Raw genomic sequence first — 26,195 nt, forward strand, 5'->3', positions numbered from 1 at the left:
TAGGTAAAGTAAAGTAATGTAAAGTAATGTACAGTAAAGTAAAGTAAAGTAAAGCAACAATAAGTAACGTTAAGTAAAGTAGAGTGAAGTAGTGTAAAGTAAGGTAAAGTAAAGTAAAGTAAAGTAAAGTAATGAAAAGTAAGGTAAAGTAAAGTCGAGTAAAGTAATGTTAAGTAAAGTAAAGTCAAGTGAAGTAAGGTAAAGTAAAGTAAAGTAAAGCAACAATAAGTAACGTTAAGTAAAGTAGAGTAAAGTAGTGTAAAGTAAGGCAGGGTAGGGTACGGTTAGGTAAAGTAGAGTAAAGTAAGGTAAGGTAAGGTAAAGTAAAGTAATGTAAAGTAATGTAAAGTAAGGTAAGGTAAGGTAAGGTAAGGTAAAGTAAAGTAATGTAAAGTAAAGTAAAGTAAAGTAAAGTAAAGTAAAGTAAAGTAAAGTAATGTAAGGTAAGGTAAAGTAAAGTCGAGTGAAGTAAAGTAATGTAAAGTCAAGTAATGTAAAGTAATGTAAAGTAAGGTAAGGTAAGGTAAAGTAATGTAAGGTAAGGTAAGGTAAGGTAAAGTAATGTAAGGTAAGGTAAAGTAATGTAAGGTAAGGTAAGGTAAGGTAAAGTAATGTAAGGTAAGGTAAGGTAAAGTAATGTAAGGTAAGGTAAGGTAAGGTAAAGTAATGTAAGGTAAGGTAAGGTAAAGTAATGTAAGGTAAGGTAAAGTAATGTAAGGTAAGGTAAGGTAAGGTAAAGTAATGTAAGGTAAGGTAAGGTAAAGTAAAGTCGAGTAAAGTAAAGTAAAGTCATGTGGAACCCTAATTTGGAGTCAGAGCAGCGTCTCAGCTTATTACACCTTGATAAGAAAATAAAACATTTGAAAATACAAAATGGCGGCCAAGCTGCTCTGAGTTCTGCTGGTTCCCAGAAAACACCTCCATGTTGACCTGGACCTCCACCCTTACATCCACCATGAAGGATCCTTATCCTGCGACGGCTCCACCCCTCAACGTCCGGAGGGAAGAATCAGAAACAGGAGGAGGAGACAAAACGATGACGTGGGATAAATGTGACAAAGTTCAGGATGGAGGACCAGGATGGAGGACCAAGATGGAGGGCCAGGATGGAGGACCAGGATGGAGGACCAGGATGGAGGATCAGGGGATGGAGGACCAGGAGATGGAGGACCAGGATGGAGGACCAGGGGATGGAGGACCAGGGGATGGAGGACCAGGATGGAGGACCAGGGGATGGAGGACCAGGGGATGGAGGACCAGGATGGAGGATCAGGAGATGGAGGACCAGGATGGAGGACCAGGGGATGGAGGACCAGGGGATAGAGGACCAGGATGGAGGATCAGGAGATGGAGGACCAGGATGGAGGATCAGGAGATGGAGGACCAGGATGGAGGACCAGGGGATGGAGGACCAGGGGATAGAGGACCAGGATGGAGGATCAGGAGATGGAGGACCAGGATGGAGGATCAGGAGATGGAGGACCAGGATGGAGGATCAGGAGATGGAGGACCAGGATGGAGGATCACATGGGCGATGCCACGTCGGAGGTCAGCTCCATGTCCAACGTGAGGGAATCTGAGAAAAGAAAACAATGCTGCTTGAGACTGCTCCACCTTACCTCCCCTAACCCTAACCACACCACCTCTACTCTACCTCTACTCAACTCCACCACTACTCCACCTAACCTCCCCTAACCACACCACCTCTACTCTACATCTACTCTACTCTACCTCTACTCAACTCCACCACTACTCCACCTAACCTCCCCTAACCCTAACCACACCACCTCTACTCTACCCTACCTCTACTCAACTCCACCTAACCTCCCCTAACCCTAACCACACCACCTCTACTCAACTCCACCACTACTCCACCTAACCTCCCCTAACCACACCACCTCTACTCAACTCCACCACTACTCCACCTAACCTCCCCTAACCCTAACCACCTCTACTCTACCTCTACTCAACTCCACCACTACTCCACCTAACCTCCCCTAACCCTAACCACACCGCCTCTACTCTACCTCTACTCAACTCCACCACTACTCTACTCCACCACTACTCCACTCTACCTCTACCACTACTTCACTCTACCTCTACCCAACCTCTACCTCTACTTTACCACTACTTCACTCTACCTCTACTTTACCTCTCCCTCTACTCCACACCACCTCACACCACTCTACTCCTCTACTCTATTCTACCGCTTCTCCACCACTACTCTACTCTACCTCCACTCCACCACTACTCCACTCTACCTGTACTCTACCTCTATCTCGACTCCACCTCTCCTCGACCATAACTTTACTCCACCTCTACCCTACTCTATTCTACCTCTACTCTGCTTCCTCTCCATCTCTACTGTACCTCTACGCTACTATAACTCCACCTCTACTATGACTCCACCTCTAGGTCGGGCTGGCTCTTAGTAAATCAGCGTGTGAGAGGGACTGACCCATGGGTCCAGGGTTGGACTCCACGTCGTTGTGCATCAGTGAGTCCAGGGTGCGAGGAGACATGGGGAACAGGTCACTGGTGTTTCCAGAGTTGGTTCTGTGGAAAGAAGGATGGAGAAAACACCACCAATGAGGAAACACCCATGTGTCTTATTTTTATATATATATATATATATATATATATATATATAAATTGGTGCATCATTTGGTGCAGACATCAGGTTCAATTAATGAGACAACATTATACCTTATGAATGATTTCAATGCTCAATATTTCCATATGTGAGCACAAAATATGAATGTATGTACGAGGGATTGGAATGTTTTTTTTATTATTTGCGATACAATTGAAATGTTTCACGAAAGATGAAAATAATAATAATAATAATAAATAAATAAATTATATATATATATATATATATATATATATATATATATATATATATTTATATATTTATATATATATATATATTTATATATGTTTATATATGTTTTCTGGTCCAGCTGGAAGTTAACCGGAATAAATAAACAGCTGCATGAACTCCAAAGAAATATGACATTTTAATAATCCCTTCTCTTGCACAGGCTGACTTTCATATTTTTTCTTCCAAATGTCGTTGTCACTGTTAATGAGAAAAAGAGGAAAGGAGTGAGGGAAGCATCTTATGGAGAAAAGGACTGTTCTGTCCTTCACAGCTCCTCACTACATCAATTAAAAACACCCCATTATGTAAATAAATACATATATGTATATATGCACACACTCACACACACACACACACACACACACACACACACACACACACACACACACACACACACACACACACACACACACACACACACACACACACACACACACACACACACACACACACGTATTTTTATATATATATGTGTGTGTGTCCTGGTCACAGCAACATCGCAGACGGTGGAATTTCACATAAAGTTGAAATGAGTTTCAACGCTATGGTCATGATGGTCACCTCCATATGGATGATTTGAGGATTTGCTCAGGAACCATTGGTGTTTTCATAAGATGTTTACACACAAAAAATATTTGAGCAACAATCACTAGACCTGTATATTATGACCTATGAAGTTCAGGAAAGGTCATTACTTTAATGTAACTCATTAAATACAACTATATCACCATTTAAGGATAACTAAAGTCAGAGAAAACCTGGTCTCACATCACCATGGCAACATAATATCATTTAGTGACATAAGACTAGAGATGATCTGAGAGTTCAGCCTAAAACACAACATCACTACACTGTGGAATCACCATCACTAAAACTGATATGTCAGTGAACAACATCTAGTCCATATGGATATTGGACACATGGCCCAGCTCCACCACCCCCAGCCTTAAAGACAACAGGATGGAGGTGACCTCCTTCTCCAGGGACAACAGCTCCATGTCACTGCACCACCTTTCTGTGGATGATTCAAACGGTGGATGTATGTGGAGTGAATGTGAGGAGCAGGAACAAACACAACATGACATGGAGGATCTCCGGTGGAGAGTGGAGGTTAATCAGGGGGTCTGTGAGTTGCAAGACAGAACCGGGGATTAAGTTGTCAATGGGGGGGGGGGGCGCCACCGCCACCACCCAGACAGACAGGACGCACATACACCCCTCCATCATGCCGCCTACCCCGGGAATGCGTTCCCAAGCAGCTCGCTCTCCGGAAAGTCCATGAAGACGGAGGGACACCTGGGACACGGAGACAGTTCAGAACCTCCAACTCTGCACAAACCTCCATCTCATTCACCTCCGTACTAGACGGGAAATATTTCTTCTCATTCTGTATAAAATCTCAGTGTTTGGATATTTGAGGCGTAGCTTGCAGAGCTAGTTCTGTCAGACAACTCCATGGCACCAAACACTGCCACGCCCCTATGGAACTATTGAATCAGGCAGGGCTCCCGCCCTACCTGTTTTGCTTCCCTGCCTCAACCTCCCCGGCTCCACCTGTTGGGCTCTACTCTTCTATCCAGTGGGGGGATTCAAACTCATCACTCCTGTAGTTCTCGCTCACTAAGGTCAATGTTTGCTCGACACCTCGCCAGGAGTAGAGTTGGGTCCATTTCCGGTGTTGCCGATCCGGTCCGGTGTGAGAACCAGCATGTCATTACGTTCTGGCAAAGTAAATTGTAGCCTACATCAGCAACCTGTGCCGACAGTGTCATGGTGATAAATCCAACTTGTATTTCATTAGTAATTAGACGAGGTGACACAATATACTGTTTGTTTATAAACGCACCAACGGAGCCACTAGTCTCTGTCAGGCCAAGGCCATAAACAAAAATAAACGTTCAGTTGAAGGTTGTCGTGAGAAATAAAAGCACCATGTGTGATTCAGTTGTCCTACTGAGGGTGGTGTTGCTATACTCTCTTCTTCTTATTATTTAGTGTGATGATGCATTACCGCCACCAACTCGACAGCGGCTGCGGAGCCAATTGCGACACCTCAAAATTGGGCACACCGCTCCGGTCCAGTGTTTGGCTTCTTACCAAACCGGTTTGAAAATGTTTACACCGGCCCAAACCTAACCAGGAGTGATGAGCCGTAGAGTTCAGATGCCAAACTCAAATGATGCAAAACATATACAAATGCATATCTATGAGTTGTCTGTCAGAAATAGAACTGCACCGTGAGCCCTCTCCACCGCTTGAACGGGTGAAGCTGCAACTCTGAAGCTTTTTCAGTCACTCAAAAGCATCCGAATGACATGATGTCATGAAACACCTTCCTGTCCATCTACACACCTGGCTGCTTTCATTACAAAACAAACTCTCGTGTTTTTACCCCAAAGACTTTGAGGAGAGGTGAGACACCAGGTGCCACGGGTCTGTCTGCGGCTCATAAGGTGAAAACCTCCAGGTTCAGAAAGTTAAACATACTGTTTCCAGGTTTTCCCTCCCGTCGTGCTCTGATCAGCTGCTTCCACTCTTCACTTGGACTTTGATGCTTGTTATCAAACATGGCTGACTCAAAGTCACACTTTCTGAACCTGGACTTTTCCACCTTGCATAACACCTGCTTTCGGTTTTACACTCGGTGGAAGAGCTGGTGATTCCAGCTATTCCACGGTGACTCACAGCAAAGCTTTGTTCTGCTTTTCCTCTAACACTGAGCTTTAAAATACGTAAGACAGGGAAGTAGAGCATGTTGACGTCTAGACGCAAACTACCCAGAAGGCCGTTCTGCCTTTATGAGAAATACTCTGATCTAACTCTGACAGAGAACATACTTACGGGGTCACGCAGATGAACTTGGTCTTCAGGTACGGCTGGGTGACTGTCAAACGAGAGAAAGAAAGAAAGAAAGAAAGATAGAAAGAAAGGAGGCCATTAAAAGGAAGCTTTATGGAACAGGTTTCACGTATTGAAACAGCAGGCGGCTCACTGTTCATGGGGTCCCCGCCCAGCTCGGGCTCCGGGGCCGCCTCCGGGCGGCAGTACTTCCCAAAGGCGTCCTCCTTGGGGATTTCGGGGAAGAGGTAGACGAGCGGTGAGACCAGGATGTTGGTGGCATCCATGATCTTGTAGCCCATGATGATCTCGGCGAAGGACATGCTGTTGAGCTGCTGCTTGGTGTACGGCTCCACCGACTGGATCTGCGTCTTCCCTGCACGTCAACAACAACAAGGACGACCACGTTCAATGAGGGAGAAGGGTGATGAGGGCAATAGGAAGTGCTTTCAACTGCAGTTCAGCTCATGGCCTCGTAGAGACACTCCCACTCGATGGTGTTTCAGAAGACCTCAGACTGAATGGATGTCAAGAGAAAAAGAAGAAACTTCTCTCTGGAAACACTTAAGAGCCTCAACATCTAAGTGACGTCCTTCTCATGGAGTCTGGTTGTTTTCAATGCAGTGACTGCCTGTCCTACCGTTGATGTCCTTCTCCACCCAGGTGAAGGTGATGCCTCCCTCCTTGCTGCTCTCGCTGAAGCGCAGCAGGAAGGTTCCCGGAGGTTTGGGACTCAGGATCGCCCTCTCCCGCTCTTTACTGATGAAGCCCATGATGTAACTGCAGAGAGAGGAGGAACATCCATGTTGGTCCTCACCCACCGTCTGCTAATCCCTGTCACAGGTCAAGACTGGTATCTTGTCTCAGCACATCATACGTACCCCTCGTTCCACAGCGCCAGGATGTACTTCTTCACCAGGTCGATGATGTTGTCAAGCCACACCCAGAAGGAGAAACCTTTCCCCGCCATGTTCTCCTGGAGGGAAGAAGAGGAGAAGAGGTTCAGGCTTCAGCCCTCAGGATGGAGGGAGGGAAGGAAGGCTTGAACAATGGAGGTGTAGATGGATGAAGGGACTTGGGGTCTTACCTTGCAGAACCTGGCCCAGGTGATCTGGCAGCCGGAGTAGTTGAGGCCGGGTCCTGGATGAAGAACAGCACTCTGTTTGTTATAACATATCAACACACGTTTCCTCTGATGCCAAATGTCCCAATCTACACCGGCTCCAACCAAAATGTTTCACCAAGTTTCAGGGAAACTATATTTGACATATTGAGTCCTGGGCTCATTAATAAAAAAATTGCCCCGGACAACCGGATTTGGACCACCGCCAACCATCCTGTGCACTCTGGCTCCTCTGTTGTAAACAACTTCTTATATGTTAAAGAAAAATAAGCTCATAGAAGTTTGCCAAAAATAATGAAACAAGTGACGCTGTTTGAATATGAATTTAAATTGTACATCATCATTATCACTCATATAATTGTAAAACAATTCAAACTCGGCATCAATTTGTCCGTCTAGGCAACCAACATCTGATGCATGGTTAGTAATTTGGCAACCTTCTAAAAGTCAGGGTCAGGCCCCTGCATTGTATTTTTGTCCACCAGAATGTCTGGTGGGGTTTATATTTGCCGCTCTTTACTCTAAATTGCTGGCCAAAACAGGAAACTCGCATCTGTCACGACCTCTGACCCCCAGTGCTCCCTCACCCAGCAGCTTCTCGGCCAGCGTGGTGAGCTGCTCTATTGTCAGGCCTCGCTTGGTGGTGGAGGAGAACTGCCAGCTGAGAACCTCCGCCACCTGGTCCCACGTCCCCACCGGGGGCTTGGTGAAGAAGTTCACATTCTACACACACACACACACACACACACACACACACACACACACACACACACACACACACACACCTCAAAATTCTATTTGATTTCAGTACGATATGATTCAATATGAATTCAATCCAATATTGATGAGATGGCTCACAAACAATACAATTCTTTATCAATATATTGATATTTTACACATAATCAAATATGCGACCAACTTTTCAGTTAACCGACTAATGTGTGTATGTATATATATATATATATATATATATATATATATATATATATATATATATATATATATATATATATATATATATATATATATATATGTGTGTGTGTGTGTGTGTGTGTGTGTGTGTGTGTGTGTGTGTGTGTGTGTGTGTGTGTGTGTGTGTGTGTGTGTGTGTGTGTGAGTGTGTGTGTGTGTGTGTGTGTTGGGATGGCTCCAGAGGTCTCACCTTGGGGTGGTTGGTGAGCATGTTGTACCACAGGATAGAGGCCCAGGCGTTGGGCATCTGGCAGATGTTGGAGATGACCACCACGGGCAGGGAGTGGCTCTACACACCACACAGAGAGCGCTTCAATACCACCCACAACGCATCTGGTGGGCTGACACCAGCGCTTCCAGAACCTTCCCCCAGACAGGGTTTGGACTCCAAGGTCACATTCTTTTACAGCTGTCTGTAAACACTGACTCTAGTTCAAACCAAAGGGTTTCCAAGATCTAAGGAGAATTATGAGGAAATATTTTGTCCTGTGAGACGCACAAATACTCTTGGTCTTCAGTAGGGCAGGGCAATATCAAATAAAATAAAATATCACCACATTCTTTGACAAATACCTTACAGATAATTTCACAATATTTGGGGGTTGATTACTGGTGCTTTCATAATATATTTAGACATAAGATAAATATATATTTTTTAAGAAATAAAACCCATTTAATTAATTTTCCCGTATCAGAGCCGACGTTCATCCAATAAAAAAAATTCTAATTTGTAAAATACAAACGTGTCATCAACACTAATGCAGACGATACCAAGTGAGAGTGTCAGAGTCACAGCAGTCTGCTTATCACAGTAGGAGAGAAAGCTGCAGGAGACCTAAGATCAGGTCTCTCCCTCCATCCGTTATTAGCGTCCGTAACGGAGACACTTAAAAAGTCCCCACTGTGGCTTCCCTAATCTGTGGATATTATGACCATTGACTAGAACATCTAGAACAGCGTATGAAGTTCAGAAAACATGAATTACTTTCCTGTAATTTTTCTTAAAGAGCGAGAAAAGAAGAAGAGAAAAAAGAAAAGAGAAAAGAGCGATATACGGTGATATCACTATCACCAAATTCCCAGACGATATGTGATGCCATAGCACAACAGGGCTGCGTGGTCAGGTTGTACACTGTGTGCACTGTGTTGAAAGTCCTTCAACGTATCCCTGACATAAAAGTCCTGTCAGAACAACTCACGGAGCAGTCACGTTGACAATACACATCTGACAACAGCGGTTATATTGTGCTTTGTAGCAACGGTTGCCTAGCAAATGATCGCTGGCAGGTCTTACTGCTAACTGGGGCCAGGAGATCTGATTGGTCGTTCCCTCACCTCCAGATCGATCTTCAGGCCCTGGTGATAGACCTCCGTCTCAAAGGTGATGAGGTGCAGCTCCTCTGTGACGATCAGCGACGCCTGCGTGGACATCCAGTCAAATCACAAACAACATGAAATAATCATTCATTCATTCATTCATTCATTCATTCATTCATTCATTCCGATAAATAAATGAATAAACAAATTTGGCAAATAATAAACAACAATTTTAATAAATAGATAATATAGATAAGTAAATTAATAGGTAAAAGTAAATAATTCTCTCTTTAATAGATTTTCACTACTTTTGTCTCCATCTGCTGCGCCAACCCCTGCAGCCCCCACCAGGGATCACTTTCATTTGGTGCTATCTGCTCTTCATTCCACCCTAATGCCATTCCAACTCACATCGCTGTTGGTCCGACCTCCGTTTCCGCAGCGCTGCTCTCTCAGCGTCTGCACACAGAGAAGTGAGTAGGTGTTAGGGAACTCCCAAGTGGATCTGACCGGATCTCACGCCGTGGAGCGTGACTCACCAGGTGCTTGAACTCGGCCGACAAGCTGTTGTTCGATTCCTCCATGTTCATCACTTTGGTGTTGGTGCCCAGGATGTTGAACTTCCGGGACCTTGGGAATTTCAATGTAAATCACAAACCATTTTAAATTATGAAATTAAGAGCTGCTTCATCACCTGATCACAGTCATCCAGGCTGAGTGTGACCATTTTGTAAAATCGTTAAGATTCAAAAATTATTTTTCCACCTGAACATAAAGTGGAATTTTAAGCCAATGTGAAAGTGTTGGAGCAAATAAAATGTGAATTAGTTCCATTTCCATTCACTTGATTGAGGAAAATTTTTTTCCCACTCAAATGTTATACTCAAAGACTCTTCTCCAACAGGTAGTCATGTGTTATTACACTGTTATAACATGTGGACTACTGCATTCTGGTTGGTCCTGAGCGGCAATCAGCGGTCCGTTTCTGAACGATGACCGCTGACCTCTTAATAATGAGCGGCGTCAAAAAAAAAGACAATTCAAAATTATTTGTCTGACAGTTAATCACACCTGAAATTCCATGATTGTGACAGCCAAGCGAATTAAAAAACTATAAATAAAAAAGAGAAAATATTAAATCTTACCCTCGAATGGCGGCGTCTCCCGACTCTCTGAAAAAAACATCACAAACTGGATCAGAAACGCACCAAAAATGTTACGACGGCAAAAGCCCGAAACTCCGGAGGAAAAACTCACTTGTCGATACAAACTTTGATCTTCAGCTGGTAATTCAGTTCTGGGAATTTGACGAGTAATCTGCAAAGTGGAGGAAAGAGAACAAGCATTCGTAATGTAAAACCATCAGCTGTATTTTCTCTTTAATATCGTATCGGGAATATTCATCAGGACAAAATGGTGGCCAATAGACAGCGCATCCATATCTACATCTTTTCATAACATATAAAGCTCCGTCCGTGCCAAATCAGACACTTTTTTTGCGGAACGCCCAGTTGTTCATCTTAACCGCCCCATATACAGTATATATTCAGCCAAATGAATAGTACTGTACATTACTTTTTTCTGCTGTATCGCAGTTTGCAGTTAAATGTTCTGCAAAATAACGCAAAATAAATAACTTTTTTTTAGGGACTATTTAATATTTTTCCCATGATAACAGGAAAGATCACAGGAAAAGGCCTGGTTAGAATCTGTCGGTTACCTGACTTTGTTGGTGAACTGAACTCCAGTTTTGATGACCAGCGGTCTGTCGGGATGCATGGGCATGCACGGCTGCCTTTCCACCACGAACGCACTGACAAATCAGAGAGCACGAGGAAAGCTTCAGAACATGGAGGCCAAGCGTCCGATCAGAAGGTTTGATGCTCCTCAAAGCTCTGTACCTCTTCATGAGGTTCCGGAACAGGTCCACGATCTTCTCCTCCAGGGCGGGCCGGTGCTGGATGATGGGGTCTCCTTTATAGGAAACCTTCTGCTGAAGCTCCTCCAGCTTCTTGATCTGCTGCCGGATCTGGAGCTGCGACTCCGCCAGGGAGGTGATCCTGCACAGAGATGTCAGGTTCACGAGGAGGAAAAATATACCTAATAAAACCAACCATGAAGAAACCATTAAATATTCTAAATATTCAACATAGAGGAAGCACAGGCCTTTGGGCCACATGTCTGCCACATGTGTGCCACATGTCTCCTACATGTGTGCCACATGTCTCATACATGTCTCCTACATGTCTGCTACATGTCTCCTACATGTCTCCTACATGTCTGCCACATGTCTGCCACATGTCTGCCACATGTCTGCCACATGTCTGCCACATGTCTCCTACATGTCTCCTACATGTCTCCTACATGTCTGCTACATGTCTGCTACATGTCTCCTACATGTCTGCTACATGTCTCCTACATGTCTCCTACATGTCTGCCACATGTCTGCCACATGTCTGCCACATGTCTGCCACATGTCTCCTACATGTCTCCTACATGTCTCCTACATGTCTCCTACATGTCTGCCACATGTCTGCTACATGTCTGCCACATGTCTGCCACATGTGTGCCACATGTCTCCTACATGTGTGCCACATGTCTCCTACATGTCTCCTACATGTCTCCTACATGTCTGCCACATGTCTGCCACATGTCTGCCACATGTCTGCCACATGTCTCCTACATGTCTCCTACATGTCTGCCACATGTCTGCTACATGTCTCCTACATGTCTGCCACATGTCTGCCACATGTCTGCCACATGTCTGCCACATGTCTGCCACATGTCTGCTACATGTCTGCCACATGTCTGCCACATGTGTGCTACATGTCTCCTACATGTCTGCCACATGTGTGCTACATGTCTCCTACATGTCTGCCACATGTCTGCCACATGTCTCCTACATGTGTGCTACATGTCTCCTACATGTCTCCTACATGTCTGCTACATGTCTCCTACATGTCTGCCACATGTCTGCTACATGTCTCCTACATGTCTGCTACATGTCTGCCACATGTCTGCCACATGTCTGCTACATGTCTGCCACATGTCTGCCACATGTCTCCTACATGTGTGCCACATGTCTCATACATGTCTCCTACATGTCTGCTACATGTCTCCTACATGTCTGCCACATGTCTGCCACATGTCTCCTACATGTCTCCTACATGTCTGCCACATGTCTCCTACATGTCTGCTACATGTCTCCTACATGTCTGCCACATGTCTGCCACATGTCTTCTACATGTCTGCCACATGTCTGCCACATGTCTCCTACATGTCTGCCACATGTCTGCCACATGTCTGCCACATGTCTGCTACATGTCTCCTACATGTCTCCTACATGTCTCCTACATGTCTGCCACATGTCTGCCACATGTCTGCCACATGTCTCCTACATGTCTGCTACATGTCTCCTACATGTCTGCTACATGTCTGCTACATGTCTTCTACATGTCTGCCACATGTCTGCTACATGTCTCCTACATGTCTGCCACATGTCTGCCACATGTCTGCCACATGTCTGCCACATGTCTGCCACATGTCTGCTACATGTCTCCTACATGTCTGCTACATGTCTCCTACATGTCTGCTACATGTCTCCTACATGTCTGCCACATGTGTGCTACATGTCTGCCACATGTCTGCTACATGTCTGCCACATGTCTGCCACATGTCTGCCACATGTCTGCCACATGTCTCCTACATGTGTGCTACATGTCTCCTACATGTCTGCCACATGTCTGCTACATGTCTCCTACATGTCTGCCACATGTCTGCTACATGTCTCCTACATGTCTGCTACATGTCTGCCACATGTCTGCCACATGTCTGCTACATGTCTCCTACATGTCTGCCACATGTCTGCTACATGTCTGCCACATGTCTGCCACATGTCTGCCACATGTCTCCTACATGTGTGCCACATGTCTCATACATGTCTCCTACATGTCTGCTACATGTCTCCTACATGTCTGCCACATGTCTGCCACATGTCTCCTACATGTCTGCTACATGTCTCCTACATGTCTGCCACATGTCTGCCACATGTCTTCTACATGTCTGCCACATGTCTGCCACATGTCTGCTACATGTCTCCTACATGTCTCCTACATGTCTGCTACATGTCTCCTACATGTCTGCCACATGTCTGCCACATGTCTGCCACATGTCTCCTACATGTCTGCTACATGTCTCCTACATGTCTGCTACATGTCTGCTACATGTCTGCTACATGTCTCCTACATGTCTGCTACATGTCTCCTACATGTCTGCCACATGTCTGCCACATGTCTGCTACATGTCTCCTACATGTCTGCTACATGTCTCCTACATGTCTGCTACATGTCTCCTACATGTCTGCCACATGTCTGCCACATGTCTTCTACATGTCTGCCACATGTCTGCCACATGTCTGCTACATGTCTCCTACATGTCTCCTACATGTCTGCTACATGTCTCCTACATGTCTGCCACATGTCTGCCACATGTCTGCTACATGTCTGCAACATGTCTTATACATGTCTACCCATTGAACATTTATTTAATCTTGATTGTTTGAAGAACCCCATCATCCTCCATATGTTCGCAGACTGTTGAGTATTTTCCCTTTAATTCAATGTTGCCCGCAGGGTTTTGGGAGTTTTTGGTTACCAGGTCTCCAGGCGGTCCAGGCATATGTTGGGCGGTCCTCCGATACAGGCGATCTGCTGCCTTCGCTTCCAGTCCGCCAGCTCTTCCTCCGTCAGGTTCTTCTGAACGAAGTCCATGGCCGTCAGCAGACCGCCCATCTCCGTCACGATTTGCTGCAACACAGAACCAGAACAGCGGCAAAGATAACGGTCAACACGAGAAATAATTTTACTTTAAATAGGAACACTAGCACAGAAGAAGAAGCCTGAAAGCCCAGAAGCTGTTGCCAAGGAAACTGGATCATAGTCAATAATACATATAAGAACTGTACCAAAAACCTGTAGCACATGGAATTATCCGCACGAGCGGCCTTGACGACCTACCCTCCTCAGTTGGTCCAGGGCGCTCAGCATCTGCTCCAGCTGGGCCATCTTCTGCCTGGTGGCGGCGGCCTGGCTGTTGCCGTTCAGGTCCTGGGACAGTTCTACGGTGGGAGGGGAGATGCATTGAAAAGGAGTCGACTCCAAGGCAAAAGAAAACACAGAGACCTGAAGGTTCAAGTGGAGGTTCTGTACCTCCTTGGCTTTTCAGTGTCTTGTAGTTGAAATCAAAGTCGTCCTGTAGATTTTCAAGCATCTTCATCTTTTGCTCCATATCCTGGTAAAGTAATACAAGCTGCATCACATCATTTAGGCCAAAGGGGTGTCACGATTCTCCAAATCTACGATTCGATTTTACTTTCAATTTTAAGCTGGCGATTCGATGACATTTTTTATCCAGTACTGCTGAAATGCCATTGTTATCGAGCCGTGATTTGTAAAGATTACACATTACTTTCATTGGAAAATAACAAGTTACTTTACAATATTACTTTCTTACTTTTTTAGTTACTCACCAAAATAAGCGCAGAGACGGATGTTATTTTTGCCAAAGGGGAACACTGGCAGTAAAAGACAAATGACGTTGTACTGATGCGACCTGTCTTCTACATGTTAAAACGTGATGGGAAAGCACGATTGTCACTAGGAGTGAAACTACTTTTGTTGGACAATATTGTGTCCCAGAAATAATTGCAATAAACTATATTATTGTTATTTTAAGACCATTTTTTGCCACTGATATGATGATAATATAATAGCATAATAATGCATCTACACAGGTTCAAATAGCAATGAACTTTTAATTGTTAAGAACATTCAGACATTGTAATTTGAGAAAAATATTAAAATATCCTAAATAAATCAAACAAATAAAATAAAACCACACGGCGAAAACAATAAATAAAATGGACGTTCGGCCTCAAGTTACACTTTTTCTTCTTGCGTGCGTGCATGCATTCTTGCGTGCGTGCGTGCGTGCTTGCTTGCGTGCGTGCGTTCTTGCTTGCGTGCGTGCGTGCATTCTTGCTTGCGTGTGTGCGTGCGTGCATTCTTGCTTGCGTGTGTGTGTGAATGCGTGCGTGCTTGCATGCGTGCTTGCGTGCGTGCATTCTTGCTTGCGTGTGTGCGTGCATTCTTGCTTGCGTGTGTGCGTGCGTGCGTGCATTCTTGCTTGCGTGTGTGCGTGCGTGCGTTCTTGCTTGCGTGTGTGCGCGCGTGCTTGCGTGCGTGCTTGCGCGCGTGCGTTCTTGCTTGCGTGTGTGCGTGCGTTCGTTCTTGCTTGTGTGCGTGCGTGCGTGCGTGCTTGCTTGCGTGCGTGCGTTCTTGCTTGCGTGCGTGCCTGCATTCTTGCTTGCGTGTGTGCGTGTCTGCATTCTTGCTTGCGTGTGTGTGTGAATGCGTGCGTGCGTTCTTGCTTCCGTGCGTGCGTGCGTGCTTGTGTGCGTGCTTGTGTGCGTGCGTGCGTTCTTGCTTGCGTGTGTGCGTGCGTTCGTTCTTGCTTGTGTGCGTGCGTGCGTGCGTGCTTGCTTGCGTGCGTGCGTTCTTGCTTGCGTGCGTGCCTGCATTCTTGCTTGCGTGTGTGCGTGTCTGCATTCTTGCTTGCGTGTGTGTGTGAATGCGTGCGTGCGTTCTTGCTTCCGTGCGTGCGTGCGTGCTTGTGTGCGTGCTTGTGTGCGTGCGTGCGTGCGTGCTTGTGTGCGTGCGTGCGTGCGTGCTTGTGTGCGTGCGTGCCAGCTGCCTGAGCTCCACCCACAGTGAAACTCTTGACACAGAAAGCAGACGAGAGGACAGAAGCAGCGTGACCAGAAATGACGTGCAAAACGTGTCTCAGCAGTTTTTTTTCCTTTTGTAAAATGGTTTACACAACCCAACTAATACATTATTTATTTGTGGATTTAGAAATACATTTATGGCTCTGAGTGTTTTTAAACCTTAATACAGATTTGTAGTTTGTAATATATATTGATCTATTCCTATTTGTATTTTTATTTATTGCATTATATGTATTTGTGAATTGTGACACATAATTCCTTGCGTAATGTGTTTTTATTAACTTTGAAATGTAAAACATTTTGGCTTCTTTACATCATTTAGCTGCCACTTTTGTTCAAAGCCATTTCCAAAATATATTTTCCATAAGTTCAAATATAAGTAGAGTAGTTATGGGTATTAAAACAACAGATTGATGTTACGAGCAGCAGAAAGCAGCAAGTCATTTTGATCGTAAATTGCACGTGACTTGAACGCAGCATCTGTAGGAATCAGTGGCAGGGAGTCCACCGTGGATTTTAGTGTAGATAAAACTCAGCCAGGGACTGATTGTGGTTACTGTGAAAACTCTAGGGCTGTCGAGGACATATATCATATGATATATGGCACGGTGGAACAGTGCACAGCACTGCTGCCTCACGGCAAGAAGGTCCTTGTGTTCCATTCCCGCCTGGGGCGCTGTTGGCACCGCGCTACGGAGGGTTATCTCCTGATGAGGGTCCTTTCTGTGTGGAGTTTGCATGTTCTCCCCGTGCTCACATAGGTTTTTCTCCATGTAACATCGTAAGAACCCCTACTAAAAACATGCACAACAAACATTGTCTGACCAGCAATGGACGTTGAAGTTGGTCCCCGGCATGGGTCAGCTGCCCACCGCTCCTGGCCTGCCCCCCGGAGGAAGGACAAGCCTTGATGGGAAAAACTTCCCGGCCTCTGTGTGTGTGCTGGCCGTAGATGCATGAGGTGTGTGTGTGTGTGACAATTAAAGATGAGCTAAAGCTTGTCCAGTTCAATCTTCATAAGTTGATATAGTAATTAACGCAACAGGCCTAGTTGTCGCGGTGTGGTAGCAAACATAAAATCAGAATCGTGACACCCCTATTCGATCATGTCTGATGTGGAGTGTTTTCATGCTGATCCTGGGTCAGCTCATGGAGGTTTTCCATGTATAGCACTTACCTGCACCCTCTTCCTGATGTCCTGGAGGTTGTGCTCCAGGATCTGCTGTTTTTCTGTCACAACGGTGCCAGAGGGGTGGGCCGCCTGGCCATCCTGCGGGGGGAGGATGGACAATGTCAGAGCATTGAAAGCAGGGCTGACAACCCATCGCACTTAGCTGGACCACATTACCCCCATACTGGCCTCCCTCTACTAGATCCCACTCTACTGGATCCCAGTTAGCTGGACCACATTACCCCCATACTGGCCTCCCTCTACTAGATCCCACTCTACTGGATCCCAGTTAGCTGGACCACATTACCCCCATACTGGCCTCCCTCTACTAGATCCCACTCTACTGGATCCCAGTTAGCTGGACCACATTACCCCCATAATGGCCTCCCTCTACTAGATCCCACTCTACTGGATCCCAGTTAGCTGGACCACATTACCCCCATAATGGCCTCCCTCTACTAGATACCACTCTACTGGATCCCAGTTAGCTGGACCACATTACCCCCATACTGGCCCCCCTCTACTAGATCCCACTCTACTGGATCCCAGTTAGCTGGACCATGTCACCCTCTATACTTGTCTCCCTCCATTGGCTCCCCTAAAAACATTGAATTTTGTTTTCCCAGTCCAAGTCATAACCAATACACCTCTTCAGACAACATGCCTCCATTTGAAAGGAAGAAGATCCAGATCTTGGATCTAGATCATAGTCCTCGCCCCCCCTGACCTGTGCAGCTGTGGTGGCTGTCTGCAGAAGCCTCTGTTCTTCCCATAGACAGCGGGCCACGATGCGGGCTATCTCCATGGGCTTCTCCAGGTACTTGCTCTGCAGGTGCTGCTTGATCCTGCGCAGGTTGTGCTGGTACAGGACGTTGTTCTCCTGCAGGAAGCGGCTGTACTGCTGGTCGATCTCCCCCAGGAGGTTGTGGAACACCAGCGTCGCATGTGACTCTTTGTTGGCAGCGTAAGCCCTTGGAAAAGGAAGGAAGTGTGGCTTTACAGTTCACCTCAAAACAAACCACCTCACCCCATTGGACGCATACACAGATCTCTCATCATCATCTTGTTGTTTTGAACTTGATTTTCAAGGCCGATTTAGCAAGGCTTTGAGTTCAGGGTAGTTGCGCTGTAGAATGATAGATGTATGTGTGAGTGAGAGACTCAAATCTGTCTCAATAGGATCCCAATCGACCAGGTCATAATTCAATCAAACATGTTTACAACCGCAATTTTCAACAGCTAAAGACATTGTGCGCCTGCACGACAGCGAAGCCGAAGCAGGAACATGGCCAAGCGTGGACCTCTGAGTGGAGGAGCAGCTCATGAGAGTCTGATTAGTGTGTAATGTCAGCGCTGCAAGTTCACTGCAGGTGCTGGAGTTCCACAAACCTCTGTCTGTCTGTTCTCTGTCTTTAGATTTGTGCTTTTCCAAGACAGCAGTTTTTATGTGTGTGTACAGAAAACACATAAATACACATTTCAGTTGTTAATGTATACTGTTTAATCTTTTCATTGTCATTCATGATTGAAAAAAACAAAAAAAAACAGGAAATGTGGCCAAAGGTTTTAAACAAGTTTATCTTCAGAAGTCCGAAAAATATATAACCACATGCTTTTCTTGTTCACTTTTGAACGATTCTGTTTCAGGGTGCCACAACGAAATGAAAAAAAGATTCTCAGTGCATCCCGACTTTTGATTTGTATTTGTTAAGACAGTGGAACAGTTGCTGGTCTACATGCTGTAGTAATTGTGCAGCAACTTTGCAAAATGCCCCACTTCCCCACACAATCAGGGCCAGCCTTAATTTAACTTCAATTAATTGCGTTTTATGTTATCTCTTCAAACAAAAGCGTCTTATCAACATGTTTCATACAATGGTGTCTTGAGAAAGAAGGTTCTACAAGGAAGACACTTTTCAAATAAACTACAATAGCCCCTTTCCTGGAAAGCTGTTGGCAAGTGGCTCGCTGCCAGTAAACATTCATAACCGAACCTGTCGGACTCGCACTGCCACAAAAAACCCAGAAAAATTCAGGCACAAACTTAAAAAAGCCACTTGGATTTAAGAGATTATTTATTGTTATTTGTTCAGGACACCTACCAGTCCTGGCTCTCGATCCAGGGGGCCAGGAACTGCCGGAGCTCCATGGGGAAGCTGTCGCTGTAGAGGTGGTAGAGCTGTTCCAGGTATCTGGTCTCCAGCTGCTGCAACTGGTTCCACTGGGCCATCCTGACTGGAGCCTCCTTAACCCTCTGCAGGTCAGGGACACATCACAGGAAATCACAAGAAGGTATCAATGTCTAACATCACCAAGGCCCGAAAATAGATGGTTGTCAACCAAAAGATGGTTGAAACAAAAGATGGTTGACAATGCACCAAATGTGGTTGCTTGGGGAAACTGGGCAACTGTTATTGTCGATGAACTGTATCTGATTATTACACGGACACTGCCAGGATGTCTCCGTTTTCGAAAGGGAAATTTCAGAAAGGGAAAAAATTGACTGTATTTGCTGTCACTTCCTGTTCCATGAAACTGAGAAATACTATCAGCTGCCACCCCCACGCCCCACCTGAGGAGCACAAAGGTTTCAGGTTTCTATCCTTTACTTGTGTGTGAAAGCTGAGCTGGATAAAAGCTGACATCTGCTCATCCAGGGAAGCACCGATATTATTCTATTTACCGAATATTTAGGTTCCACAGTGACCCTGCTATGACCCTGTGTGGTTATTCATGTTGGTTTATCGCTTCATTGACCTTCTTTGTTTAAACCAAATGACATACGACATGAAACTGAAACTGATTTTCAAAAGCGATTCTTGTAATGCTCTATACAATTTAATTTACACTCTAATCTCCCTGACTGTCAAGCAGAACATCACCACCGTGAACAAAAACCCAACCAAAAACAACACTCTCTGCAGTCTTTCAATCCAACAATCATAAACAACAATTTACATTACAAAATGACTCAAACAAAATTGCATGTGTTGCTATGTTAAAGCCCGAATTGCAAAGATGTCATGTATGGTAAGGTTGCTCCAGATACTACAATCTCACCAGCTCCCAAAGGCCCCGTTCCTTGGAAACAGATGAGTCTCTTCGAACCTGAGGAAACAACAGCTCTGTTCTTCCATGACAAAGTTCCCTTCATAACCAGACAAATATGGTTGGGACGCTGTAAAATATTAAACTCTGATTATTTTTTATTACCACTGAATTTCCTCTTTCACTCTTTATTCAGGTAAACTGTGCTGCACTTGGCAGGGTGATTAGTTATTAATTAATCTCTATTGACCCAATGCAACCACCTCAAGCTAGTCAAGATGGCTGCCAGAGGAAGACTCGACTTCCACCCAAACTGAGGAACCAAGCGTCAAGGGGTAGGCAGCCTTTCCATTTGGAATTAACCTGCGCTCATGTAAAAAACTGTATTTTTAGAGCTCGAGAGGGAATTGTCTTCTCATCTTTCACGCATGGTTGAAGGCGTTCTCTTTCATCCGACCCAAGTTTCACTTTCATGAAGCAGAACCACAGCTGTGTGCTCTTGTGGAATTCCTCAGTAAGAAACCTTGAGAACATCACGTCACAGAGAAGCGGACTCATCTTTATGCCTGTGAGCACGCAATTTAGGAAAAGTTATCTTGTACACTAAGTAGCTTTCATATTGTAATGATGAGTCAGCATCTCAACAATACATGTATTATTAGTAATATGTCAGACTGTAAAACCACATGGATCAACTTCCTGTTTCATTAATACTGAATATGTGGACTCACAGTCAGTTATTTCCCTCATGGAACGGACTTATATGGAAAATTATAATATATTGAAATGAACTTGAATTTGAATATATGGAAGGACATATATTTTTATAATAACACTGATACTAATTGTAGGCAGCCAGTTGACATGGCCAGGGATTACAGGTGAGGATTAGCCCTTGTAGCTAATTCCAGCACATGTACAGAAAACTCTATTAATGTGTAATGTCCCTGTGAACCAAACAAATAAAATACAATACAATGTTGGCTACAATTTATGCTATGTAAGAAAGCGTGTAATATTTGGTATACTCTGTAATATGTTGCAAATATTTTATTAAGCATTTCTGTGCCGTGTCTCAACATGAGAATGAGAATATAAAACAAAACAATGGAGGTTGACATTGTTTACCTACATGCAAAATACATTCCCACTGCATTGCATTTTCTTCCACCCGTTAGCAGCAGCCTGCACAGGCGCTCCTCGTTGATTACACACATTTTACTATTTTTATCCATTTTATATCACTATGTCTGCCAAATAGTCATCGGCAGTGATCTCCTACGGCCGCGATGCACTCGTGGATATAAAGATTTCCCTGGAAGATCAACTTTGGGACTTTTTATCTGCAGATCCAGAGTGGCCCCCGGAGATTTTAGCCACCAACACGCTTAGGCGTCTGCATCATGATAAACAGCCGCTGGTGTAACTCCAACAACATCAAGACTCTCTCCCGCTCCTGCCGAACCTGGAACAGCTGACTGTCTCATGCCGTCCATTCTATCTCCCCCGGGAATTCAGCACGGTCATCATTACAGCCGTTTATATTCCAGTAGTAACGAGGGACGTAAAGCGGTGGTCGGACCAATCAGAGGCTGCGCTTCAGGATGCTCTTACTGAAGTAGACTGGGACATGTTCCAATCAAGTTCCAGTGACGTCAACGAGTTTACAGAAGTAGCTACGTGCCTCATACCTATGTCAGCAGACAGCATCATTCCCACGGTAAAAGTTTTGGATATTTCCGAACCAGAAACCATGGGTCGATAAATCCATCCGCACAATCTGAATGCTCGCACGGCTGCTTACAATGATGGTCTTGTATTAGTAAAATATGGACAGTTACAAAGCGGTGTAGTACAACATGCGGAGGGCGGTGAAGGATGCTAAACGGATGTATAGGGACAGAGTGGAGTGACAGATGGAGCAACGGGACACCAGGCGCTTGTGGCAGGGGCTGCGGACCATTACGAACCACAACAGCAGCTCCTCCCCAGCCACGAGTGTGGACGCCTCACCTAGCCAACGAACTGAACTCCTATTTTGCGCTGTTTGAGTCTGGCAACAACACCGCTAGCTCCCCAGCTAATTGGAGTTACACTGCTGGGGATGAGCGCGCACTCTCAGTGTCGTCAGGAGGGCTCTGATGCGGGTGAACACCCGGAAAGCTGCAGGCTGAGATGGCATATCTGGGCGAGTACTGACAGGACACTGCCAAAGACACCAGGAGCTGCCAGCCAGCAAACTGGTACTGTGGGAGCCAACACATGGGCACCGGTCACGAGGACGTCCCACTTTAACATATGTGGATGTACTCAAGAATGATGCGGGAGCACAAAGCACCAACGAGCTGGCCATATGTATGGAGAACCGGGAAGACTGGAAACAACGATGGAAGGCTCGTCTGAGGACGACCTAGAGAGACTGAGACCTGTGCTAACCAGCTAGCCACGATGCTCACTACAATAATCAATGCCTCCCTGGCTGAGTCGGTGGTCCCGTCCTGCTTCAAGAGGTCCACCGTCATTCATTCCTGTTCTGAAGATCGCCTCTCCAGTTTGTCTGAATGACTACCGTCCGGTGGCCCTCGACTCGGTGGTCATGAAGTGCTTCGAGATGGTGATTAAGGATTACATCTCCGCCACCCTCTCCCGCACCTGGGTCCCACTACAGTTCGCGTACCGGCCGAACAGATCCACGGACGATGCGGTCTCCCAGGTACTTTACACCACGCTCACAAACCTAGATGTCCGGAAGCGGGCCTATGTGAGACTGTTGTTCATCGAGTATAGTTCAGCTTTTAATACCACAGTCCCCACCAGACTGGCTGTCAAGCTGCAGGAGTTAGGACTGAACACTCTGAACACAACCTCTTGAATCTTGACTGTAGGGAGTCTATTTTGTCTGGTCCTTAATGTATCTAGTGATTGAAATAGTTATGGTATATTTTATTGGCTGTTATCAATATCCCTGATTCCTATCCCTAATATGTTAATTGGAATATTGTATTACAGAAGGTAGGTTGGTATGGTTTCTTGGCAATTCTGTTATTGCAATATAATCTCTTCCTATCTTTTATTCAACCAGATGTTTTCATGTCCTGATAAAGGCTGGTCCCTTTTGTCAAGGTTCCAGAGTATTTTAGTCTTTTTAATTGTCAGTAATGGAATACACCTTTATGTTATAATGGAAACACATCTGGCTTTGACTATGAAGTATAACATTTATATTACAGTACCATCCATGTGGAATTTGGCTTAATATCTAAGTACTAATATAAATGTATGCTGAATTCTGCTGGTAAATATAGACTCTCTAAACTCAGAACTGTTCTTCGTGTTTTAAGCATGATATAATTTCCCACCAAAATACAATAATCCTACAAACGATGTAAGATGCAGTGTCTGTGTGGTTTCCAGGGCTTATTACAGTCACATTGACTTGCATTGAGTAAATTTACAAAATAGTAACAAGTCCAGTCTCTCACGCAGATCATTCACTGCTCCACTTGTTGATTCTCCTCGCAGGAGGTTTAGGGAGTTTTACTTTCTGCCTGGATGCAGGGATGAGGTGGAGCAGGGCGTGGCCAACGTGATACGTGTTGTGGACGGTGGTATGGGAGTGATCCAGCGTGTTCTCCTCTAAACTGCTTGTATTTTGTGAGTCCGTGTCTTAAATTCTCATTTTTTAAAAGCCAGAGAACGATAACTAGGGCTGTGCGCCGCCATCATAAGCAATGACACGCTTGTCTGTGCCAAATCAGAGGTCTGCAGTGCTATCATGTGACTGTTGCGGAGATGAGAAATGCTGTGTTTTATTACTAACTTCTCATACAAAAAAAAGGACAGATTTGGATCAAACTCGGAGGACGGCATGTAGGAAATGCCCCAAATCCACATTTTATTCATCATGTCCGTGGGGATGTCGGATCCATGACATCCATAGACTACCGCATCAATTTTTCATGACCAAAAAACAGAACAAAAACAATAGCGTTATAATAATAACCTAATAATAATAATAATAATAATAATAATGATTAATACCAAATGTAATCCTTAAGACATACATTCCAAACACAAAGGCCGTGCCAGAAATGGAAGAAATAAGTGAAAGTACTGCCATAATATGATCTCTGATGACAGGTAATAAAGTCTGTGTACAGTGTTGGAGTGGCCGACTTCAGATCCATGATCAATAGTGTAGTCAAACACTATATGTATGTGTATGTGAATATATACATATCTAAAGTATATATGCAGATATACAGTGCTGTTAATATACATTTCTACAGTATATAAACATATCTACGGTATATATGCAGATATACAGTACTGTTAATATACATATCTACAGTACATATAGACAGTATATATACAGTATATGTACATATACACATGTCCTGCTGCGTGTTGTCAGTGGACATGGAGATGGGCGTGACAGTGGAAAGTGGGAACAGCAGCTGCTTCCAGTTGATGTCAAAACTCACTTGGATATTATATATAATATGAAGGCTTCTACTGCTTATAAAGTTAGAATAGATCATTCTAAAAGCAGCACAACCATGAAGTAAATAATAAAAAAACACCACAGGCCTGTAATGAATCCATAATGAATCCAGAATTCTAATAATAGGAGAAGAGATAAACATAATCATCTCAGAACGTAAGGATGAAAAGCAGCAGAGAGCGGAACACACCTCGTCGCCACTCACCTCGCTTGGTTTTTCTTTGTTTTCAAGAGCCTGTCAGCAGCAAACGTAACAAGAAAGAACGAGAAACCAGAAAACTACCACAACACTGGGTCTAATTTGGAGAAAATCTGAACCAATGTCCAATAAATGTAAAATGTTCTTTCCGGCGCAGCGCCTCCGCTTCTCCAGCGCGTCCACAGCCACACGGCAGGAAGACGGTGATTGACAAGCCGGGAGACCAATCAGAGGCCAGGACAGTCGTGTTCCAGCCAATCACCGCGTAGTTTACTGTGCGCAGAGGCGCGATGTGGACCCATGGGGCGGGGCGTGTTTGTTGTTCCCCAGTCGCGCTGTTCCGTCAAAGCGCGCTCCGTCCGCTGTGACGCCGATCTCAATGAGCCGCAGAGGGAGGAGGTGGCGACTGCTGCAACAGCCAGGCTGGAAACCATCTGAATTACTGGCAGAGTGACGTCACCGCGCCTTGTAATCAAGCGGCGCGTGGACAGAGTTCAAATCCAGGGGTTCGACAGAAACAGCAATATTTAATATTAAAATCAATATTAAAATCAACATTAAAATCAACATTAAAATCAATATTAAAATCAATATTAAAGTCAATATTAAAATCAACATTAAAATCAACATTAAAATCAATATTAAAATCAATATTAAAGTCAATATTAAAGTCAATATTAAAGTCAATATTAAAGTCAATATTAAAATCAATATTAAAATCATTATTAAAATCAATATTAAAGTCAATATTAAAATCAATATTAAAATCAATATTAAAGTCATTATTAAAATCAATATTAAAATCAATATTAAAATCAACATTAAAGTCAATATTAAAATCAATATTAAAATCAATATTAAAGTCAATATTAAAGTCAATATTAAAGTCAATATTAAAGTCAATATTAAAATCAATATTAAAATCAATATTAAAGTCAACATTAAAGTCAATATTAAAATCAATATTAAAATCAATATTAAAGTCATTATTAAAATCAATATTAAAATCAATATTAAAGTCATTATTAAAATCAATATTAAAATCAATATTAAAATCAACATTAAAGTCAATATTAAAATCAATATTAAAATCAATATTAAAGTCAATATTAAAGTCAATATTAAAGTCAATATTAAAATCAATAATAAAATCAATATTAAAATCAATATTAAAATCAATATTAAAATCAACATTAAAGTCAATATTAAAGTCATTATTAAAATCAATATTAAAATCAATATTAAAATCAACATTAAAGTCAATATTAAAATCAATATTAAAATCAATATTAAAGTCAATATTAAAATCAATATTAAAATCAATATTAAAGTCATTATTAAAATCAATATTAAAA

At 43.9% G+C, this 26,195-nt stretch overlaps 1 protein-coding gene across 2 annotated transcripts in view; it reads right to left on the reverse strand.

The window, feature by feature from the left end:
* Nucleotides 1–25,009, reverse strand: part of stat3 (signal transducer and activator of transcription 3 (acute-phase response factor)) — a 25,560-nt gene extending 551 nt beyond the window's left edge. The window contains exons 1-24 of one of the 2 annotated variants that reach the window (XM_080008997.1): nucleotides 24,847–25,009; nucleotides 19,192–19,343; nucleotides 17,817–18,060; nucleotides 17,096–17,188; nucleotides 14,342–14,423; nucleotides 14,150–14,250; nucleotides 13,788–13,939; nucleotides 11,036–11,194; nucleotides 10,855–10,947; nucleotides 10,392–10,451; nucleotides 10,280–10,306; nucleotides 9,674–9,764; nucleotides 9,546–9,593; nucleotides 9,153–9,236; nucleotides 8,008–8,106; nucleotides 7,433–7,568; nucleotides 6,810–6,862; nucleotides 6,604–6,698; nucleotides 6,363–6,502; nucleotides 5,877–6,098; nucleotides 5,726–5,768; nucleotides 4,121–4,180; nucleotides 2,459–2,556; nucleotides 1–1,576 (exon numbers count right to left, since the gene is read on the reverse strand). The exon at nucleotides 1–1,576 is cut by the window's left edge and continues 551 nt beyond it. In XM_080008997.1, coding sequence (XP_079865123.1) covers nucleotides 1,524–1,576; nucleotides 2,459–2,556; nucleotides 4,121–4,180; nucleotides 5,726–5,768; nucleotides 5,877–6,098; nucleotides 6,363–6,502; nucleotides 6,604–6,698; nucleotides 6,810–6,862; nucleotides 7,433–7,568; nucleotides 8,008–8,106; nucleotides 9,153–9,236; nucleotides 9,546–9,593; nucleotides 9,674–9,764; nucleotides 10,280–10,306; nucleotides 10,392–10,451; nucleotides 10,855–10,947; nucleotides 11,036–11,194; nucleotides 13,788–13,939; nucleotides 14,150–14,250; nucleotides 14,342–14,423; nucleotides 17,096–17,188; nucleotides 17,817–18,060; nucleotides 19,192–19,319 — 2,361 coding nt within the window. In that variant the 5' untranslated portion in view covers nucleotides 19,320–19,343; nucleotides 24,847–25,009 and the 3' untranslated portion in view covers nucleotides 1–1,523. The remainder of the gene's footprint in view (nucleotides 1,577–2,458; nucleotides 2,557–4,120; nucleotides 4,181–5,725; nucleotides 5,769–5,876; nucleotides 6,099–6,362; nucleotides 6,503–6,603; nucleotides 6,699–6,809; nucleotides 6,863–7,432; nucleotides 7,569–8,007; nucleotides 8,107–9,152; nucleotides 9,237–9,545; nucleotides 9,594–9,673; nucleotides 9,765–10,279; nucleotides 10,307–10,391; nucleotides 10,452–10,854; nucleotides 10,948–11,035; nucleotides 11,195–13,787; nucleotides 13,940–14,149; nucleotides 14,251–14,341; nucleotides 14,424–17,095; nucleotides 17,189–17,816; nucleotides 18,061–19,191; nucleotides 19,344–24,846) is intronic. The other variant, XM_080008998.1, reaches the window with a different exon arrangement.
* Nucleotides 25,010–26,195: the final 1,186 nt, after the last annotated feature.

This window comes from Zeus faber (genome assembly GCF_960531495.2).
Source record: "Zeus faber genome assembly, chromosome: 11".
Classification (NCBI taxonomy): domain Eukaryota; kingdom Metazoa; phylum Chordata; class Actinopteri; order Zeiformes; family Zeidae; genus Zeus; species Zeus faber.